Here is an 18,145-nt window from a genome sequence, read left to right as displayed (position 1 = left end):
CACCTGCGGGAGGGAGGTTCTTTTATTTTGAATTTCACTTTAGGCGCCATTCCAGGGAGTGGGAGCATGAAGTGGGGATACTTCCATTTTCGAACTTTCCTCCGTCGTTGAGGTACTGAGGGGCATTTTGCTCGCCCCTGTGCACTGGGCCCACCCCCGTTGCTTAATGTCCGCGCACGGACGCGTGGACCGGGAATGCGGGTGCGCGTTACCACAGCTCCCTCTTTGTTTCTACGGCCCGCATGACCGTATTCACGGCCTGGGCTCCCAAACCTTCGGGAAGGGCGCGCTTCGGAGGCGGACACAGGTGGGCCCGCGGCCCCTCCACCTGTACCGCGGGCGACCGCACGGCGCCCTCCTCTTCGCCCCGGAGGCCCCACCGGCCACTGCGGGCCCACGTGGCGCACACGGCCACCTGAGCCACCCGCAGCCCCGCCCCCCTAGGTGGGCGCTGGGCGGGCGCGGCGCGCCGTGACGCGTGACGCCGGATCCCGGAAGTGACGCGCTGGTGGAGGGGGGGAAGGCGGGGGGAGGGGGGTGGTGTCCCCGGCCGGTTTTGGGGGGGTGCGTTGCCCGGAGACGGAAAGTTTGGGAGCCAGAGCCGGCTCGGCTGCGGCCCCGGGAGGGGGTCCAGGGGGCGGTGGCCCTGGGGATGGGGAAGGAGCAGGAGCTGCTGGAGGCGGCCCGCACCGGGCACCTCCCGGCCGTGGAGAAGCTGCTGTCCGGGAAGCGGCTCTCCTCCGGCTTCGGGGGCGGCGGCGGCGGCAGCGGCGGCGGCTCCGGTGGCGGCGGCGGCGGCGGCCTCGGGTCCTCGAGCCATCCTCTCTCCAGCCTGCTCAGGTGGGTACCCGGCGCCGCGCAGCCGCCTGGGGACTAGTCTCCTGGGTCCCTAGAGAGATCGAAGCTCCTGAGACCCGGGCCGGGTGGGTTTTCGGGGTGCCCCGAGGCGAGGGCAGACGGCCATCTGGATCAGGGACGCTGGTGCGAGTCCGAGAGGCGCCGGGCTCTCCAGGTCTGGTCTCCTGACCTGGCTACGAAGAATGGTGGGAGTGCCCAGGTGCAGCCTCTGCCGCATGGCACAGCCCGGCTTCACCCTCGCCCGCTCTAGGGTGCCAGCGGTCGTATGCAACAAGCCACTTTAGAGCAATATATATATATATATATATATATATATATATATATATATATATATATATATATATATATATATATATATACCTGGTATTTTAAAAATCTCCCTCTCCTCCTGAAGAAACTGCCCATCCTTGCAGGAGCTCGCGGCGCCCCTGGAGGAAATTCTCTTGCTTCCCTTCTTTTGGGAACTTGGAATCTCCCACCGGGCTCTGCAGGACCTGGCTTTTGTTGTTTACATTAGAATTGTCTCTGGACTTAACACCTTTAGGGTGTTCTTTGAGCCCTTCTTGTGCTTGAAGCTCAGACTCGAGTTCCTTGCAGTGGACCTCATTGGATTAGTCAGCCTGTTAAGTTGCAGATGCAGGATTCATTCGGGAGTTTATTCGTCAAGAAATAAAACTTCAGAAAAGACTTGTTTAGGAAACGGAGGGGTGCTCTCAGCTTCTCCACGGTCTGTTAAAATAAACACTTGAACCTGAGCTGTAAGGATTGAGAAGGAAAGATCAGTTTGCATGGCTTGGAGGGAGGGATTGTCAGCGTGAGTAAAATGTGTTGGCTCAGCAGCACTTTCATAGCCTGTTTTCTTTTCCTTCCTTGTTCTTTTGAGGTTTTTAAGAAGTGGAAGTTCATTTAGAAACGGCGTGGTTTGCTTTTGTTCCCCTTTAGTTTATGTAACGTCAGTTTGGGTGAGCTTGGACCAAGGAAGCCCGAGCTCTAACAAAATGTTATGCATTAAGCACCTCACCGAGTGGGAAGCCCGCTCTAATATAGAAAGATTTTTAAAAGTAATATAAGAGAAGAACTCTCCTGAGGCGTTGTTTTGGGGGTTAAGACACCAGGACTTTTGCTGCAATTTCTCCAGCCCCTGGAAAAATGCTGCCACACAATTGGTACTCAGGGTTTGTTGAGTAAGAGTATTAGAGGACAATACATTTCTAAATAAACTGATGGTGATACCGTAATTGTTAGTAGTTCAGAGAAATGAGATGGATATCCGGGCTTCCTGGAGGAGGGGGACTTCAGCGGGCTTTGAAGGAAGTGAAGGTCTGGGTAGGCGAAGTAGAGTGTGCCAGGTGGGCACACCTGGAGGGGAGGCATGGAGTGGGAAAGGAACCTTACGTGGTGTGAGTGGGACCCTGGAAGAACTTCCTGCTGGAGCCTTGAGTGGTAATGGTGAACGGATGGATGGATACATTTCCATCTTGCGGAGTGATTTCGTCTTCTCATGTTTATATGCCCAGTCCCTCGATCACAGGTGTTGAAAAATGTACTTCAAATGAGTGGATTAGGTTTTGAATCTTCCCTGGATTGCTTTGATATTTCTGCACTTCTTGAAGTCTGAGAGATGAGAAAGACTCTACAAGTTCTGAGGTGCCTGTTTCTAATGAGTGGAATGATGTAGCATTTGGAGGTTTGCCAGAGATACCGTAACCCCCAGTATATGCTGCTGAAGTGAGAGAGACTTTCACGTCTCTCCTGCCTTCAAGCACAGGTCACGTCACTCTTGGTGCTCTCAGAGACTGTTGAAATTTTGCTGAGGAGTTAGCTGCCATGTAGTTAAGCAAGACTGGGAAGTCTTTGATGAGCACAGTGTTTTTACTTTGGGCCTCCTGCTAACAGAATATGTCCAGGTTGTCATAAACTGTGCATGGTGGTGTCTCCATTCCCTGCGTAGGAGAGCTGATTCCTGACTTGCTCCTGTGGCTGTTGGAGAGATGGTAGATAGCCCAGGAGCCAGCGTCTCCTCCCTGTGACCCCTGGGGGCAGGAGGGGATCTGCAGGCACTTGTTCCACTGGGTGTGTCATTAATTAGAGGTGACTGGTTCAATCTAGCCAGAGACTTGTAAGCAAACGAGACCGTGTGTTTAAATAATCCCTAGGTCAGCATGTCCTGCCTTTTGAGATTTGGGGATAGGAGAGGGTGGGTCCCCCTGCCCACCACCACCCACCTCAGGGACCCTGGGTGTTTAACTAGAGCAGTGGAATCGTAGTTTCAGACTTGGCCTTTGCATTAGCTTCCCTGCCCTGCCCCCACCGGTACTGCCAACTGCAGGCAACGTTTGTCCAGCTGTTTGAGTGACCAAGTAAAGCGGGCAGGAGTAGGAGCTTACAGCTGCAGTGCATATAAATGTTCCAAACCACACGTGTGCTTGTCTTTTCATTTATCGATCTGTCCCTCTAGTCCTCTGTGTGTGACCCTCCCCCTCATTCCACAAAAGCTTTGTGCTTATTCTTAAGCTACACAGTGCCCCTCCCCTTTTCTCTTCCACTGCTAGGGCTTAGGTCTTAGCTTCGCAAAGCTGTCCCTAATGACCCCAGTGCACACTGATCTCTCAGGCTTCCACTTTGGAACCCATCATCTGTAGTGTAGCAGTGGTTGTCGACGAATACTTTGCTTGCCCAGCTTCCACAGTTTATTGGTTTGGCCTGTCAGTATAATGCTTACATGTAGTAACCCTCACCATTGAGAACGTACCTGAGAGTCAGAAAGTCAGCAAAAAAGACTTCTAGAGTAAAAAAAAAAAAAAAAAAAAAAAAAGTTGTTATTAACTGCCTGTCCTTCCGACCGTCCCTTATTTACCTCGTACATTCAGGGGCAGCGGAGTACTGTGCTGAGGCCACTTGTCTGGAGTCAGACCGCCTGGGTTCATGTCACTACCGCCACTGACGATACAGATTACTCAGCCACTTTGAACCTTAATATCTGCACATAAAATGGGGATAATATTATCTGCCTTATAGGACTGTCTTAGGTAATATGTGTAAGAAACCCCAATTTCTGGCACATTGTAAGTACTGCTAGCCATCCTCAGTTTAGTTCAGCACATGCAAGCTTGCCATGCTGCACCTGCTGTGTGTGAAGTATCATGCCAGACATTTTAAATGGTGTTATTTCTCACCTGGGTGTCTTTTCCAAACTATGGCAGATAAGAAGCAGGAAATAAGGAAACGGACCTGCTCAGGCAGGCACATTAATGCCACTCACTTATCAAATGTTTACCCTTCGTCTGCTTTGTGCCAGGCCGATTGCTAGACACTCTGCTAAGTTTTAGCTCAGACCTGGCATGTAGTAGGTACTCTATCAAAATTAGTCCCACCTACGCCTTTCCCCCCAGCAGCCTTGCCTTTCTCTCTCCTAAGCTCCAAGGGCCCTTCTGCTGCCTCTGTAACTTGTTTCCGAGCCTACACAGTCCAGCTGGCTCACCGCTACCTCCCTAACTTTCTAAATAAACTTTCTCACACTTTGAAAAAAAAAATTAGTCCGTCTCCCAATACATGGTCTTACAGTGTTTATGGTAGTATGTTATGTCTGTATGATTGACAAAATAAGAAACAGAAAAAGCAATTAAAATCTAGGATCTTGTCCCCCGCCCCCCAGTAATTAATTTAAGACTATTAACATAGAGGTATATAGCCCTATACACCAGGTGAGGCCCCAAGTATCACCAAACTGTAGCTTAGTGCTATAATTCCTGTTTATTATGACTCTTAGCCATTAAATAAAGATTAAATTATGTTCACTATAGCTTGCTAATGAAAGTAGGAAAAACATTTTGGTTTTCTATCCAAAATGATTCAGATGTAATTTTTGTGACTTAAAAGGACAAGAAGTAGATTACCTAGAAAGCGTAGCTATCCAAAGTATCTAGTGCTACAGACGTTCTGGAGAGCATGGATTTTTCCTTACATAATGGCTCATGTCCTGATGGTTGAACAGATGCATGCCTCAGTCTGTGGCTCGGACAGGCACTGTGTTCAACTCCTTTTTCACAAATTGGATTTTCTGTTTGTCACCCGTAAGTCTGAGTTAAGCAGATTCTTGGACTGGGGCGCATGTCCATCCGCTCGTTCACCTTTAGCACCTGTCTCATCCCCAGTAGGTTTCCCAGAGCTGCGACCTTCTCCGTGAAGCTCCGTGAGTTTCCCCAGTTCAAACTTGGGCTTCTTCAGCGTTTGACTTTCTGCCAAAGACTTCTCGGAGCGGATAACTAGGTTGGCCAGCCTTTTCCATGTCTTTCCCAGTGCGATCTGGAGTCATTTTATTGACTTCGTTCAAGTCATTTGTCAGCTCTCTCGGGTCATTTCTGTCATTTCCATCATCTTCCGGGTTTGGCAGACCTGTTGATAAGCACCAGAGGTCTTCTGAATCTGATTGTTTTAATTTTAATGTTTAGTAAAACCAGCACAGAACAGATGAAGCAAATAACCACCCTTAGTCTTGATACCGACATGAGCTCAGTCATGGTCTGCCATGTATTGACCATGGAGCACATTTTGTCATGGGTAAGATCCAGGCCATGGAAATTGGGCAGTTTTTGCCCTGAATGTCCTCAGTAATAAGCTTGAATTTTCTAAATGCAACTTCATTCTGCAGGTCAGTGAGGCTCATTTAAAAAATGAGACCCCTGAGACCATCAGGTGCAATTTTGGTTCCTCGAATTCTCTTGACTAACGTTTTCCACCATTTCGTATATTGAGCATAGCGGGAGCTTGCACGTCATGCCAGTCTTTCTCAGAGAATGGGTCAGACACTCCTCCTGGCTCCCTTTCTGCCCTTCGCAGGGCACTCGATCTTGATGTCCGCCTCGGTGCTGCTCACAGAGCCAGAAGGGCGGAAGTGCAGCTCGCCAAACTTCTTTTAACTCAGGTATTTTTTAGCCCTGGGCCATAACAGACACTCAGATTCCCACATGACGAGAGTTTATAGTTAGGGAAGCTACTGATTTCCAGGAAAGCAGCTTCTGTATGAGAATTCACCAGGATTTGGGTTAAAGATGAATTCTGTCAACTAAAGGGCAGACAGATCTGAGAAAAGGAAACGTTAAGAAAAACTACCACATATTAACTTAAAACTATCAGTTGAGCTACATACTGACGTGTGTGAAAGTGAATGCATGTGAATAATGTGAACTAACACCACTCCTGAGGGCTCAGAAGCACAGAGAAACGAAGGCAAAGGTGCAATCGAGGAGACTGGTCATCGTCCAGTGGTTCTCAACCTTCTGGCCCTTTAAATACAGTTCCTCATGTTGTGACCCAACCATAAAATTATTTTCGTTGCTACTTCGTAACTGTAATGTTGCTACTGTTATGAATCGTTATGTGAATATCTGATATGCAGGATGGTCTTAGGCGACCCCTGTGAAAGGGTTGTTTGACCGTCAAAGGGGTCGCGACCCACAGGTTGAGAACTGCTGGTTTTAGACAAATCCTACACTTGGTTTCTCAAGCATGAGAAGAGTGAGAAAAGGGACAAGCCAGGGAAAGCTGCTGAAGAAATATAAACACTTATAGACATTTATTTACATTTACATTCATTGTAGCGATAAGTGTGGCTATTAACTTGTTTTTACTCTACCATTTGGGGTAGGAAGAAGGACAGGGAAGACTATCCAAAAACAGCCAGAGTTTCCCAAAGATATGGAAAGGTTCTGAAATAAGAAATGAAGAATGAAAAGTTTTGAAAAAATGGACTCCATTTTAGGAACAATAACAGGTTCTCTCAAATGTCAGAAGATATGACAAATTATTCATTGTTTTTAAAGAAAGATCCCTAATATTTATTTAAGGAATTTAGACTTAGAAGATAAAAGAGCAGTTAGCATAACCATTCTATGGAATGGGCCTCTCATCCACCCCCAGAAGGCATCTGTAGCCCGTTCCTCTCGCCCTCCCATCCCATGGGGCAGCTTTCCTGAGAATGTGCCTGTTTGGGGCAAAAGGCTTTGAATGTCCCTGGGAAGAGGGCAGCTGGGACCCTGTGGGGACTGTAGAGAGGGAGGGGCTGGAAGCAGGATCTCAGGGACTTGTCTGATGTAAGTTCCTGCTCTTCTGAGAGAACGAAAAAATAAAGTCAAAGCCACGCACAGCTCCCCGTTAGGATAGCAGTTTTCAGGATCTCCCACGAAACCTCCTTAACACTCTGCTGTGGCTTTTGGAGAGCTCTTTAAAATACTTCTCTTAAGTATGATTTCATGGGGACGGCAGCCTGTCCTTTACTTGGGAATTGCTGTGCGTTTTTGCTTTCTCTAAAGCAGAATGCAGTTTCCTTGTTAAAAACACACACACCACAAAACAAACCGAGATAGCCTTTGTTAACGTAAAAAAAACCATTGAAACCTGTAAAGAATTTTTGTGAGTTTATTTGAGCCAGACTATCGACATATGCTGGGAAGCAGAACCTTAACGAACTGAGATAGTGCTCAGGAGAATGGCAGGGTTACATCCGTATTTATACATTTGCAATCAAAGGAGGGACGTAGGTGGGTTACATGAAATTCATTGGTGACAGATTAAGGAGGAGGGATAAGCAAAGCAGGGAAACCCCTGGGATTGGATAAAAAGTAAAATGATGGACACATACTTAGGTGGGTGCAGGAACAATTAACATGATGATGAAGGAATTTGTGGTATCTGTCCTGGGACCCAGCACATTTGGTTGTGCCCCAGGGGCTCCAGATACAGGGAAGTCACAAGTTACCCAGACATTTCAAGGTAATGTTATCATAGATGCAAAAAAAGACAGATAGGCTCAGTTAAGGTAAAGGTTGACCTTGTCAGGGAAGATACTGGCCTAGGACGTCACTGCCCACCATAACTGCTTTTAAAGTTTAATTTCAGACCATCCTTTGTGGTTACTTAAGGTCTCTGAGTTTGCAAGACCGCCATGCAGGCCTCTCCTGAGCTTGTCAGGTCAGCATGTGGCCCCTTTCGTCCACACCTTCCTGGATGTGTGGTTGTTTTACATCTAAAAATCTAGAAAGCGCCTCATCTAAACTGAGGTCTCCCTTTTTCTGTGTTCTATGGAAGTTCAGTTTTTACTGTCTTGGTTACAAAAATGAGAGACAGGAAGCAGTGAAGCAGCCTTGTGGTCTGAAGAATGTGATTTGTATCCAGTCAGCGCCAGCCTGATCACTGTCCTGGAGGTTATGGCCCCGGTGAAAGTTGCGTCCTTGGCCAGGAAAATCCCTGCAGGAGGATTTCCCCTCTTACCCCCCTTGTTCACCCCAAACAGCTGTGAATTTCGGGTTGCAAAGAGGAAGTCAAGGCTATTTCTGCCTTAGTCTTCAGCAGGGAAAGTAAATTACTGGGTTTTATAGTCCAGAGACACCAAGGAAACCCCAAAAGTAGATAGCGGAGCGTTTGCTCTTGGACACGCCAGGCTCTCCCGTGGGCAGGAACGTGGTTTTTCTGGAGAAAATGTTCCCACACTGACTTCCGAAAGATTACTGGGAGATTTTCTGTGGCACAGAAAATTATATCGTTACATTCATAGGACATCTTCAAATAACTTTGGTGTGGTTAGAGTTAATGGTAGTAATGCTACAAATTATATGGTAAGGCTTCATATTTATCCTTTCTCAGTAATTTGTAGATCAAGTTTGTTTAGTTTACAAATCAAAAAGTTTTTAAAACAAAATTCAGTTGTCTCTGCTTTACTTGTGATGTTATTACCACCATTAAGAACTGCCCCTGCCTGGCCAGAGGTGCTCAGTGGTTGAGCATCTATCTGTGAACCAGGAGGTGATGGTTCGATTCCTGGTCAGGGCGCATGCCCAGGTTGCGGGCTCGATCCCCAGTTTGGGGCCTGCAGAGACAGCCGATCAATGATTCTCTCATCGTTGATGTTTCTATCTCTCTCTTCCTCTCCATTCCTCTCTGAAATCAATAAAAAATATTTAAAGAAATAAAGAACTGCCCTGGCTTGCTAGCTTACTTAGTAGCATAGCCCCTAAGGGCCAGGTTCTATCCCAACTCTGCCTGTGACTTAGGCGAGTTAGATAACCCCTCTGAGCATCTGTGTCTTCATTTGAATAAGGGTCTGGGACAGTGTCTACCTCGTGAAGCAGCATCACATGAGCTAAATGTATATGACAGTGTTTGCCACCAGTGATGATTCTGGAATGATAATCCTGTGTGTTAAGAACATTGTTTTTATTGATGATGCAATTTTAAAATTTATTATTGATAGCAGGGGCACCCAGCCTTTTCAGATACGAGTTCCATTTTGAAAAGCCTAAAATTGGTAATGGTGGCAAAGTTACAAACTGATACAGGTCCACAATTTCTTGTCCAAAACCTTGGGTTGTAGGATCCAGAATCTTTGGGTTTTGGGAGGGTAATACTGAGCCCAGCACTGGAGCATATTTCTGCTGTGAGATCTGTAAATACAGTAGATGGAGTAAGTATGAAGCAGCTCCATGTTGGTTTAGGTCATGTTCTGTACCTAAACGAGCTTGCCACTAAGCTTTTGAAAATGCTTTTTGGATTTCTGAATTGTAGATAAAGGAATCCAGACCTCTGCCTTTATTATAGAAAAATTGCTAGACTCATACAAACACAAAGAAGAAAATAAAATCATCTATAATTCCACTACCTAAAGAAATTAACTGTTGGAATTTGGGTGTACACACTTTGGTCTTTTTTCTATGCGAACATTTTTTCTTTTTTTAAAGAGAAACAAATGACATTGTTGTGTACATACTTTGTCTCTGATTTTCACTTCCTATATTGTGAACACTTTCCCATTTTCTATTCTCCTCAACCTCATTTGAAACAGGTGAGTGATATTCCACCGTGTGCGTGAACTGGAACTCATCGGACCCCTCCCCGGCCATCAGACAGCAGTTTGTGTTTAGTTTTTTGCTATTGGAACAGCACTGTATGTACATCCTTGTGGGTGGTTTTTGTGCACACTCATGCTTGTAACACTTCATATACTCAGTAGGATAGTAGGTGTAATTTGAGCATTCAGCCATTGCAATTCTACACATGTGCAGCTGAATTCAAGGACTCTTGTAATAATTCTAAGGCCCCTTCCATCTCCCCGGCCCTTTTGATTGGAAAGTAATGTACTAATCTATGGCTGTTAAATGCTACTTATACTTAGAAAGTTACCTTTGTGCAAACACAGGATTTTTTGTTGTTAATCCTCACCCGAGGACATTTTTTTTCCCCATCTCTTTTTTCAGAGAGAAAGTGGGAGGGAGGGAGAGAAGGTAGATGGGGGCGGAGGGGGTGGGGGGAGTGAGACAGAAACCAGGGCCAGGGATTGAACCTGCAACCCAGTTATGTGCCCTTGACTGGCAATGGAACCTGAGACCCTTTCATGTGTGGGCCAACACTCTAACCACTGAGCAATACCAGCCAGGGCCAGACACAGGATTTTTAATGGTCAAGTTGAGGCCTCTTGGGTCCCTCTTGAGAGGCAAAATGTTGAAAAGAGGGCCATTAGTCATACAAACGCATGGAGCAATATGCTCCAAGCAGAATGGGACAAAACCCAGTTTCTTTCATAGTCCTAGTTTTATTATGGGAAATTTCAAGCATACAGAAGCCAAGAGAATGAAATAATGAATCCTCGCATACCTTATGTGCCCATAAAACAATTAACGGCTTATGACCAATTCTGTTTCTTTTTAAAAGCACCCCCACTTACCTCAATTATTATGAAGAAAATCCTACATATCTTATTATTTAAGGATATATCTTTGAAAGATAAGGACACTTTAAAAGTTATTCCCCACATCATTATCACACCTAGAAAATGGCAGTTCTTTAAAATTATCCAACGTTTAGTCAGTCAAGGTTGATGTTTTCCATATTGTCTAAAATACTTTACTGTTAGTTTGTTCAAATCTGTGTCCAGACAAGGCCCACACATTCCATTGACTCGATGTGGCTCTTAAGTCTCTTTATATCTGTGCCTTTCATCTCGGTCATTTTTTCTTTCCAGTCTATTTGTTGACAACAAAGGCCATTTGCCCCACTTCCCACAGGCTGGGTTTTGCTGACTCTCTCTGCGGTACCCTTCAGCAGGTTCATCTGTCCCCAGCGTTTCCTGTAAGATAGAAATCAGATCTGGAGACTTGGTTGGACTCAGGTTGAGATTTTTTGGCGGGATTTCTTCCTTCAGAATAGTCTTTTTTGTGATGTTGGCGGCCATCACTGCCTAGATCCATGATTTAGCTAAGAGTTTGCAAAATGGTGAAATTCTGATTTCTGTTTCACCTTCTTCCCTTGTTGACTGGAATACTTTTTAGAAAGAAACTTTGTAGAGAAACCTCCTGTTATGAATGACTTGGTTATCCTGAGGTACAGTCTGTGCAGGAAACATGAATTCAGTGCTTGATTCTTTCCCTTACTTACCAGTTTTCAGGTCAGATTGGTTTTTCAGTAGTCCTCAGAGGTGTCTAATGAGTTTTTTGTTTCTTTTTGGTAAATATTATGAACTCATTTATTTAAATATATCTGTGGTTCTGTAATAACCTTTTAAAAATGTGCTCTGAGACATTTAGACTTTGCCAATTTTACCTTCCCATGAAAACAGTTGAATTGGTTTGTAACGAAGTGATGTTGTGTGTTTTTGTGTATTTCAGTTGAGTGGTCTTTTACTCAGAGGTCCAGTTCATGCTTGTTCAGCTGGCCATTTACAATCAAATGTTCTAATCTTCGAGAGAAGTTCAGCTGGCTGCTTCTCTCTCTCTCTCTCTCTCTCTAAGTTTCCTGCTGATCATAGATGACCCTATAGGTGAGAAATCTTTAAAAAGATGCTCTAGGGACTTGTAGACAAATTTCTTTCGGTTGTAATTATGGGAGACCCACTTGGAATGGTGTTTTCCCACCAGCTGTATAGGCCGACTCTATATAAAAATCTGGATATGTCTGACTGAGTGCCACTTAGATTATTCAGTCTCATTTGTTACTCTGAATATGTATCATGGTGTCACACTTTTTACGTAACATCGAAGAGTCAGTTGAACTGTCCTTCATTAAGTCTACTGGGCACATTTTCCTGCCTCCTTGTTGATTTCTGATTTATTGCATTTGACACCTATGTATTTTTTTACTTGGTTCGGAGCTCAGCCATATATGAAAGCATTTTGGGGGGATTATATTTTATTGATTGGTTTTGTATTTGGGAGACTGGGTCCGGGTCCTTCTGCCTTGGCTCAGATTCCCCCATTGACTCACCCTCCAAATGCTACATCTAGAGTCAGTTTAAATGTGATAAAAGCAGCGTGGACCCATCCATTTGTTTCCTTTGTTGACAGTTGTTGGGACAGTCAGGGTTCTCCTGCAGCGAGGCCTCGGCCTCTGTGAGGCTTTGCCAGCATCCAGCTCCATCACTGACTGAGTGCACAGCCCTTGCATGTTGGGCTCTTAGAGTCTTCAAAGAGCATTGTCATCAGTGCAGATGAAAATAAAAGTAATAGAAGAAATACATATATCGAACTTTATTTATTGAGAAAGGAAGATGTATCTTAAACACGCCCCCTTCGTAGTGCCAAGGAGCCAGTCAGCACTGTTGAGCCGGGGGTGGAGAGGGGTGGTGGGGGGTGGCGCATGATTCTTGCAAGGCGGAGGCTGTGGCTGTACCTCCCTGTGCGGGTCGGTTCTCTGTCTCGGCTGCACATGGAACTCGTCCCTGGCAGTGGTGCTAGAACAGCATGAGGTATGCAGACCAGTCAGGTCTTCACTGTGATTGGAACAGCAGCCCCAAGTGACTATCCCACTAGTAATAGCGTGAATAGTCAGCATTGATTGAGCACTCCTGATAGTGGGTTAGTAGCATTCCTTTTTACATCTCAAGGCATTAGTAAGTGTTATCCTTACTAGTATTAAGAAAGTCAGAAGTTTATAATCATCCATCCTTTTGTGCATTTTGTGTCTTTCAGCTTTCAATGTGTACACTCAGGTTTCCTAATTGTAATTCTCTTCAGTTGCAGCAAAAGCTTAAAATCTCAGAGGGATTGTAATTTCTCACAAAAATATTTATTTTTAAAAGTTGGAAACTCTCAATTCTTACCTGTGAAAGGGTAGGAAAGCGGTGCTGTTCCCTGAGGCATCGGGTATTTAGAAAACGGGCCAGTTTATTGGGAGGTGGCGCGTGATTTAACCCCAGGAAGGGCCTTAAGGGGCTCCTGCGCACACACAGCCCTGCTGCGTGCGGGACCCGGCTGTCGCCTTGCTCTCCTTTCACCGGAGTCACATCCAGTGCGGTTTTCCTTCTCGTTCCTTTAAACACAGTCCTTTTCTCAAGTTATTTTTTGTTTTAAATACAATCAAGACCTACTTATAAGGAGCCTGGTGACCAGAAAACATTACAGAACGTCATTCAGGGCTGTTCACCTGAACCACTGGAAGATTCTTAGACTTTCTGGTGTTTGCTTTTAGGTCTTTCGCTCCTTTGCTGGCCTGGAGGGGAGCCCTAGTCCTTGTTCGTAGCTTTTGGTGTCCTGTTCCCCATCGTTCTCCGACCCGGCCTGAGGAAGTGGGCGCATTGACTCTTGTCCTAGTTGGATCCAGCTGCCTTACTCTTGCTGCTTCAGGTTGCCCGACAGCCTTGATAAAACCTCAAGGCAAAGTCCCACCCAGATTGCAGTATTTGAGGTGCTTGCTTCACAGGTTAATTCACAACCGCTCAGTGCTACAGGCTGGCCTGCCTTTAGGTGGGTGTGCACGTGTGTTTGGGAGGGGGCGGTGTTTCACTTTTTGGGCACCTAATGCTTTGCTCTCTCTGTGGCGAGAACTTTACATCTCTAGTTCCTCATTTACCTTTGCGGCGTGCCTGCTGACAATTGTTATTATTCCCATTTTACCAGTGCCTTTCCCAGGGGAGCGAAGGGGTTAAAGTGACCTGCTCGGGGCCACACGGAGGGTGCAGAGGGAGGAGTCTCACTCCACTGGCCACCTGGAAGGCTCGGTCTCTTTGGATGAGATTCAAGCCAGCATTTATTACATGCTTAGGTAATATTTTACAGAGGGTTTGATTAGGGAATTATTTATTTTAATTCAACAGTTGCTTTTTGTTCTAAGCACTTTACAAATATTAACTCCTTTTAGCCTCATAGCAGCTTTGGGAAAGGCATTAGTATCACTCCCATTTTACTGATGAGGAAACTGAGGCACAGAGAGGTCAGGCAGCTTGCCCAAAGTTTTGAACCCAGGCAGCCCGGCTCCCGAGTCCTTGCTCCTAGTTTTATGCAAATGGGGATTCTTCCTTTTATCCAAGAATGGAGCACAAAATCCCTTCAGCAACACTTTGACTACATAAAGTGAGAGGCTTATTTTTAAAAAAAATATATTTTATTGGTTTTTTTTCACAGAGAGGAAGGGAGAGGGATAGAGAGTTAGAAACATCGATGAGAGAGAAACATCGATCAGCTGCCTCCTGCACACCTCCCACTGGGGATGTGCTCGCAACCAAGGTACATGCCCTTGACTGGAATCGAACCCGGGACTCTTCAGTCCGCAGGCCGACGCTCCATCCACTGAGCCAAACCAGTTAGGGCGAGAGGCTTATTTTTAAAGGAATCATAGGAATTTCCCTGGAATATAGGAAAGTTGGGTGAGGGGAATGTCTTTAAACTTATGCCAAATAATATATTAGTTTAGAGGATATAGAGCAATGCCATGCAGCTCATGAAGAGGAGAAGTACCCCTTTAGTCTTTTCAAAATTTCCTTCTAGAAAATTCTCACCTTCCTCTCAAGCAGGTTAACATAGTCATGAGTTTCATCTGAGAAAATTCAGGACACTCCCCCCCCCCCCACCCCCCCCACCCCCCCCCACCCCGCTCCCCCAAGTGTCAAGTTCAAAGTGATAAAGATTTGTTTGGGACACATGACCGCCAGATGTACTACCCAAGCCAAAATGTGTGCAAGGGAAGTGAAGCTAAGCAGTTGGCAGGAGGCCAGAGGTGTGTGTATTTGAAGTTATTTCTAACAATTGCTACCAACTCTGCTTACAGCTCTCGTCCCTCCTCCCTCCCTCGGTAGTGAGTGGTGTATGATCACATTTCACATTCCTAAACAGCAGTTTGTCCACAAAATGATTTTCAGAGAGTCCTGCCTGCTTCAAATGGTGATCGAAAGCGGCTTGAAGCCTGGGGTTGGGGGACTGGGATGCCGCTTTCCCTCACCCTGGGGGCTTTAGTCCCCGCAACCCAGTGGTGTGGGGATTAGTGCCATTTTACCAACGAGATGAAAAGAGGTGAAGTGACTTGCTCAGGACTGAGGTTTTGCCTTTGCAAGGCCTGTAGAGGCCATTTCATATGGAGAGCCGGTTGCCAGAGCTGCGTCCCCGGGTGGGAGTAGTTTTTCTAGCTGTGAGCTGTGAAAACACCTCTGGGTCCTGTGTGCTTAGCAATAATAGAACAGCTCTATTACTTTTACCTGCAAATGAAAATACCTCAGATGCTGGAATTGGCAACGATTCCAGATTTGTTACTTTTTAAGCGATTGCTATCTCCATAATTAGATGTTGAAGACCTAGCTGGAGAATAATTTTCTCGATCACCACTTCCCAACAGCCCTTTTGCCGTAGTTACCAGACCCAGGGCAGACTTTCAAAAAGGTTCGTAAGTAAACGATCCAAGACTTAGTGCTTTACTGTAAAGTTCAACAGTTTTTCTTTTTAAAGAAAGAGTGTATAAGAAACAATGATTCCTGTAGTTTTCCCTATTATGTTCTGTTGACCCAAACAAGAAAATTGTCTTTTTTAATGTCTCTTTTTTTTCCCACCCATCATGACCTGTTAGACTCATTGTCTTTAGTTACCATCGCTCTGTTACCTCTCTCTCTAATATTTAACTTTTGTCAATTACATCTTTCACTTACAAGGAGAAATAAGGACAGTGGCAGCCCAGGTGTGGTTTAGCCTCTCATTCACTTGGCCCATGTTTATGATACTTATTTATATTAATTCTTTTGAGTGAGTGCTCACACGCATTTCAGAAGATCTGTGTCTGCTGCAAGGAGCCGTGTAACCGTAAGCTCTGTGTAATGTTGCTAGTGCCAACGAAATGATCTTTAGAAGCTAAACCCAAAGTTTATTTTGTCGGGGGAGGTCCCTTTGGAGTCTATAAAACTGGCTGCTTATAAGTTCTGTGTTTTTTGTCTTAAGATTGGGTCTTTACTGTCGGCTAATTGTGGGGCTTAGTTGTCATCCTAATAAACCAGTTTGCCCACAAGCTTCAAGCTGTGAGTTCGGACCACAGCCTGGGTCTTTGAAAAAAATGTGACTATTATGTCACAGCCTATTAACCACCATCAGTGCCATGTTTTCTCAGACGCTTTCTATTGCTGATCTGTTTTCTGGCTTTTCTCTTGGTGATGACATGTCAGGTCATTGGAGTCGTCCTGCCACGGATCAGGTGCAGGCTTCCTCCTCACCGGGTGCTGGGTCTTGTGGAGTGTTGACACCTAAGGCCTAAGCCCCTCCTTTTTATTGTTGTTTGTGTTTACGTTCATTTACTCTCATTGCCCACTTAGTATTTGGACTGAGAACTTAGGATAGGCCTGGGTTCCTGTGGGCATCGGGTCTGAGTGGAACAAAATCTGAATATTGTTTCTCCCTCCTTCGTTGATTTTGGTTTTAGCCTTTTATTTGATGTGTAGACACCGGGATGAAATCTCTGAGTTTAAAAAACAAACAGACCTTAAGTTCTTCTTGTCATAGAGTTTTAGCTTGGCCACGGTCTGGGGTCGGGAAAGAACACAGAGTCTCAGTTTATCCTCTTGCCTCTCACGCTTGAACTCCGGAGGGAAGAGGGCCTGGGTGAGACGAGAAATGTGTGCAGAAAACGTCTCCAGGAACCTTCCTCCTCCAGAGCGCAGGCTGCCTCTGGGCAAGGGGTCGAGAGCGAGCGCCACTCCTGCTGGTGTTGATCTTAGGGAGAAGTCCAGGCTGCCTCTGGGCAAGGGGTGGAGAGCGAGCGCCACTCCTGCTGGTGTTGATCTTAGGGATGCTTTTACTTCTCCGGCACCTGCTTCCCCGCCCGTCCGTAAAAAAGGCCGTGTTTGCAGCGCTTCCTGACGGGTCCTGAGCAGGGGGCATTAGCACCTCTGAGGCAGCTGCGAGCCAGGCTGGGGAGGAGCCACTGAACCAGGAGCTGCTGGAGGCCGGGCACACCTTGTCCAGAGAGCCGGGCAGGAGGGGACCGTCTGTCCCCTCCTCTGTGTGTGTGTCAGCGGGCCATTGCCTTCCAGCCCTCGCAGCTTTCATAGCAAGTACGGTTAGTGCCTAATTACTGTATGTCGAGCGTGCCGCTGTAGGCGATGCTTCCATACAGCATTTGCCAATTCCCCGATGATAACGTGCCTATCAACTCCTCAGAGAAATGGTTGATTCCAGGACTGGGACAGGGGAAATTTAAAAAAGACAGGAAATGTCAAAAAAAAAACCCCACAGAAACCAACCCAAAAGAGCTCTCAGTGGCCAAAGCTGAAACAATTTGAATAGCAAAATAGATAACATTGGATTATTAAACAAAGAATAAAATAAATATCCCTGAGTTAATGACAAATGACTCAATAAATAAATAAGTGGGGGAGAAGAGATGGCTCTTCCTTTCAGAAGAATTCCAGTTAATAAATGTAGAAGGAATGAGGGGCTAGAAAATTGCCATTAGCTCTCCACAGTTATAATAGCCGAAGGCAAGATTTAGCAATGAAGGCCAGAATTAGTGGGTGAAAGTTTCAGGAGAAACAGAATAGTTGCCAGAAAGGATCGTCCCTAAAATGTTTATTAATTATTATGGTGGCTTCAACTCACGTCTCCATATTCTTCAAAACTCTTCTCTCCAGGAGATGGAGTTCACTTCTCCCCGTGAGTGTGGGCTGACTCAGAGGCTGGCTTGCTAATACTAGGAGATGGAAAGGGAATAGCAGCAACTGTACGGTGGGAGGCCCTGGTGACACCTCTTTCACCGAGTGGTCTCGGTTCACATCACCAGTGACGGGTGATGTTGATATAATCTCTAAGAACATCATGTTCTTCCCCACAGTCCATCACCTCAGTGCAATCATGAGAAAACACACAAACTCAGAGTGAAGGCCATTCTGCAAGGTCTCTGATTCGTATTCTTTAAAAGTGACAGGGTCAGGAAGGACAAGGACAGACTGAGAAACTATCACTGATGGGAGACTAAGGAATTATGACTAAGTGTAATGTGCAGTCTTGCAACAGAACAAGGACATGAATAAAATATTAAGGAAATCCAGCCCTGG

At 45.8% G+C, this 18,145-nt stretch overlaps 1 protein-coding gene and 1 pseudogene across 6 annotated transcripts in view; one reads left to right on the top strand and one right to left on the bottom strand.

The window, feature by feature from the left end:
* The first annotated feature begins 556 nt into the window (after nt 1-556).
* ANKS1A (ankyrin repeat and sterile alpha motif domain containing 1A) overlaps nt 557-18,145 on the top strand; it is a 176,500-nt gene continuing 158,911 nt past the window's right edge. For all 6 annotated transcript variants that reach the window (XM_070418724.1, XM_070418723.1, XM_070418727.1 and 3 more), the window contains exon 1: nt 557-840. In XM_070418724.1, coding sequence (XP_070274825.1) covers nt 653-840 — 188 coding nt within the window. In that variant the 5' untranslated portion in view covers nt 557-652. The remainder of the gene's footprint in view (nt 841-18,145) is intronic.
* LOC139012798 (40S ribosomal protein S3a-like) lies at nt 4,903-5,661 on the bottom strand (annotated as a pseudogene).

This window comes from Myotis yumanensis, unplaced genomic scaffold (assembly GCF_028538775.1).
Source record: "Myotis yumanensis isolate MYYU_CA2020_CCGP unplaced genomic scaffold, mMyoYum1.0.hap1 SCAF_6, whole genome shotgun sequence".
Taxonomy (NCBI): domain Eukaryota; kingdom Metazoa; phylum Chordata; class Mammalia; order Chiroptera; family Vespertilionidae; genus Myotis; species Myotis yumanensis.
The sequence above is the reverse complement of the archived record's forward strand: the minus strand, read 5'-3'. Positions and strand labels throughout refer to the sequence as shown.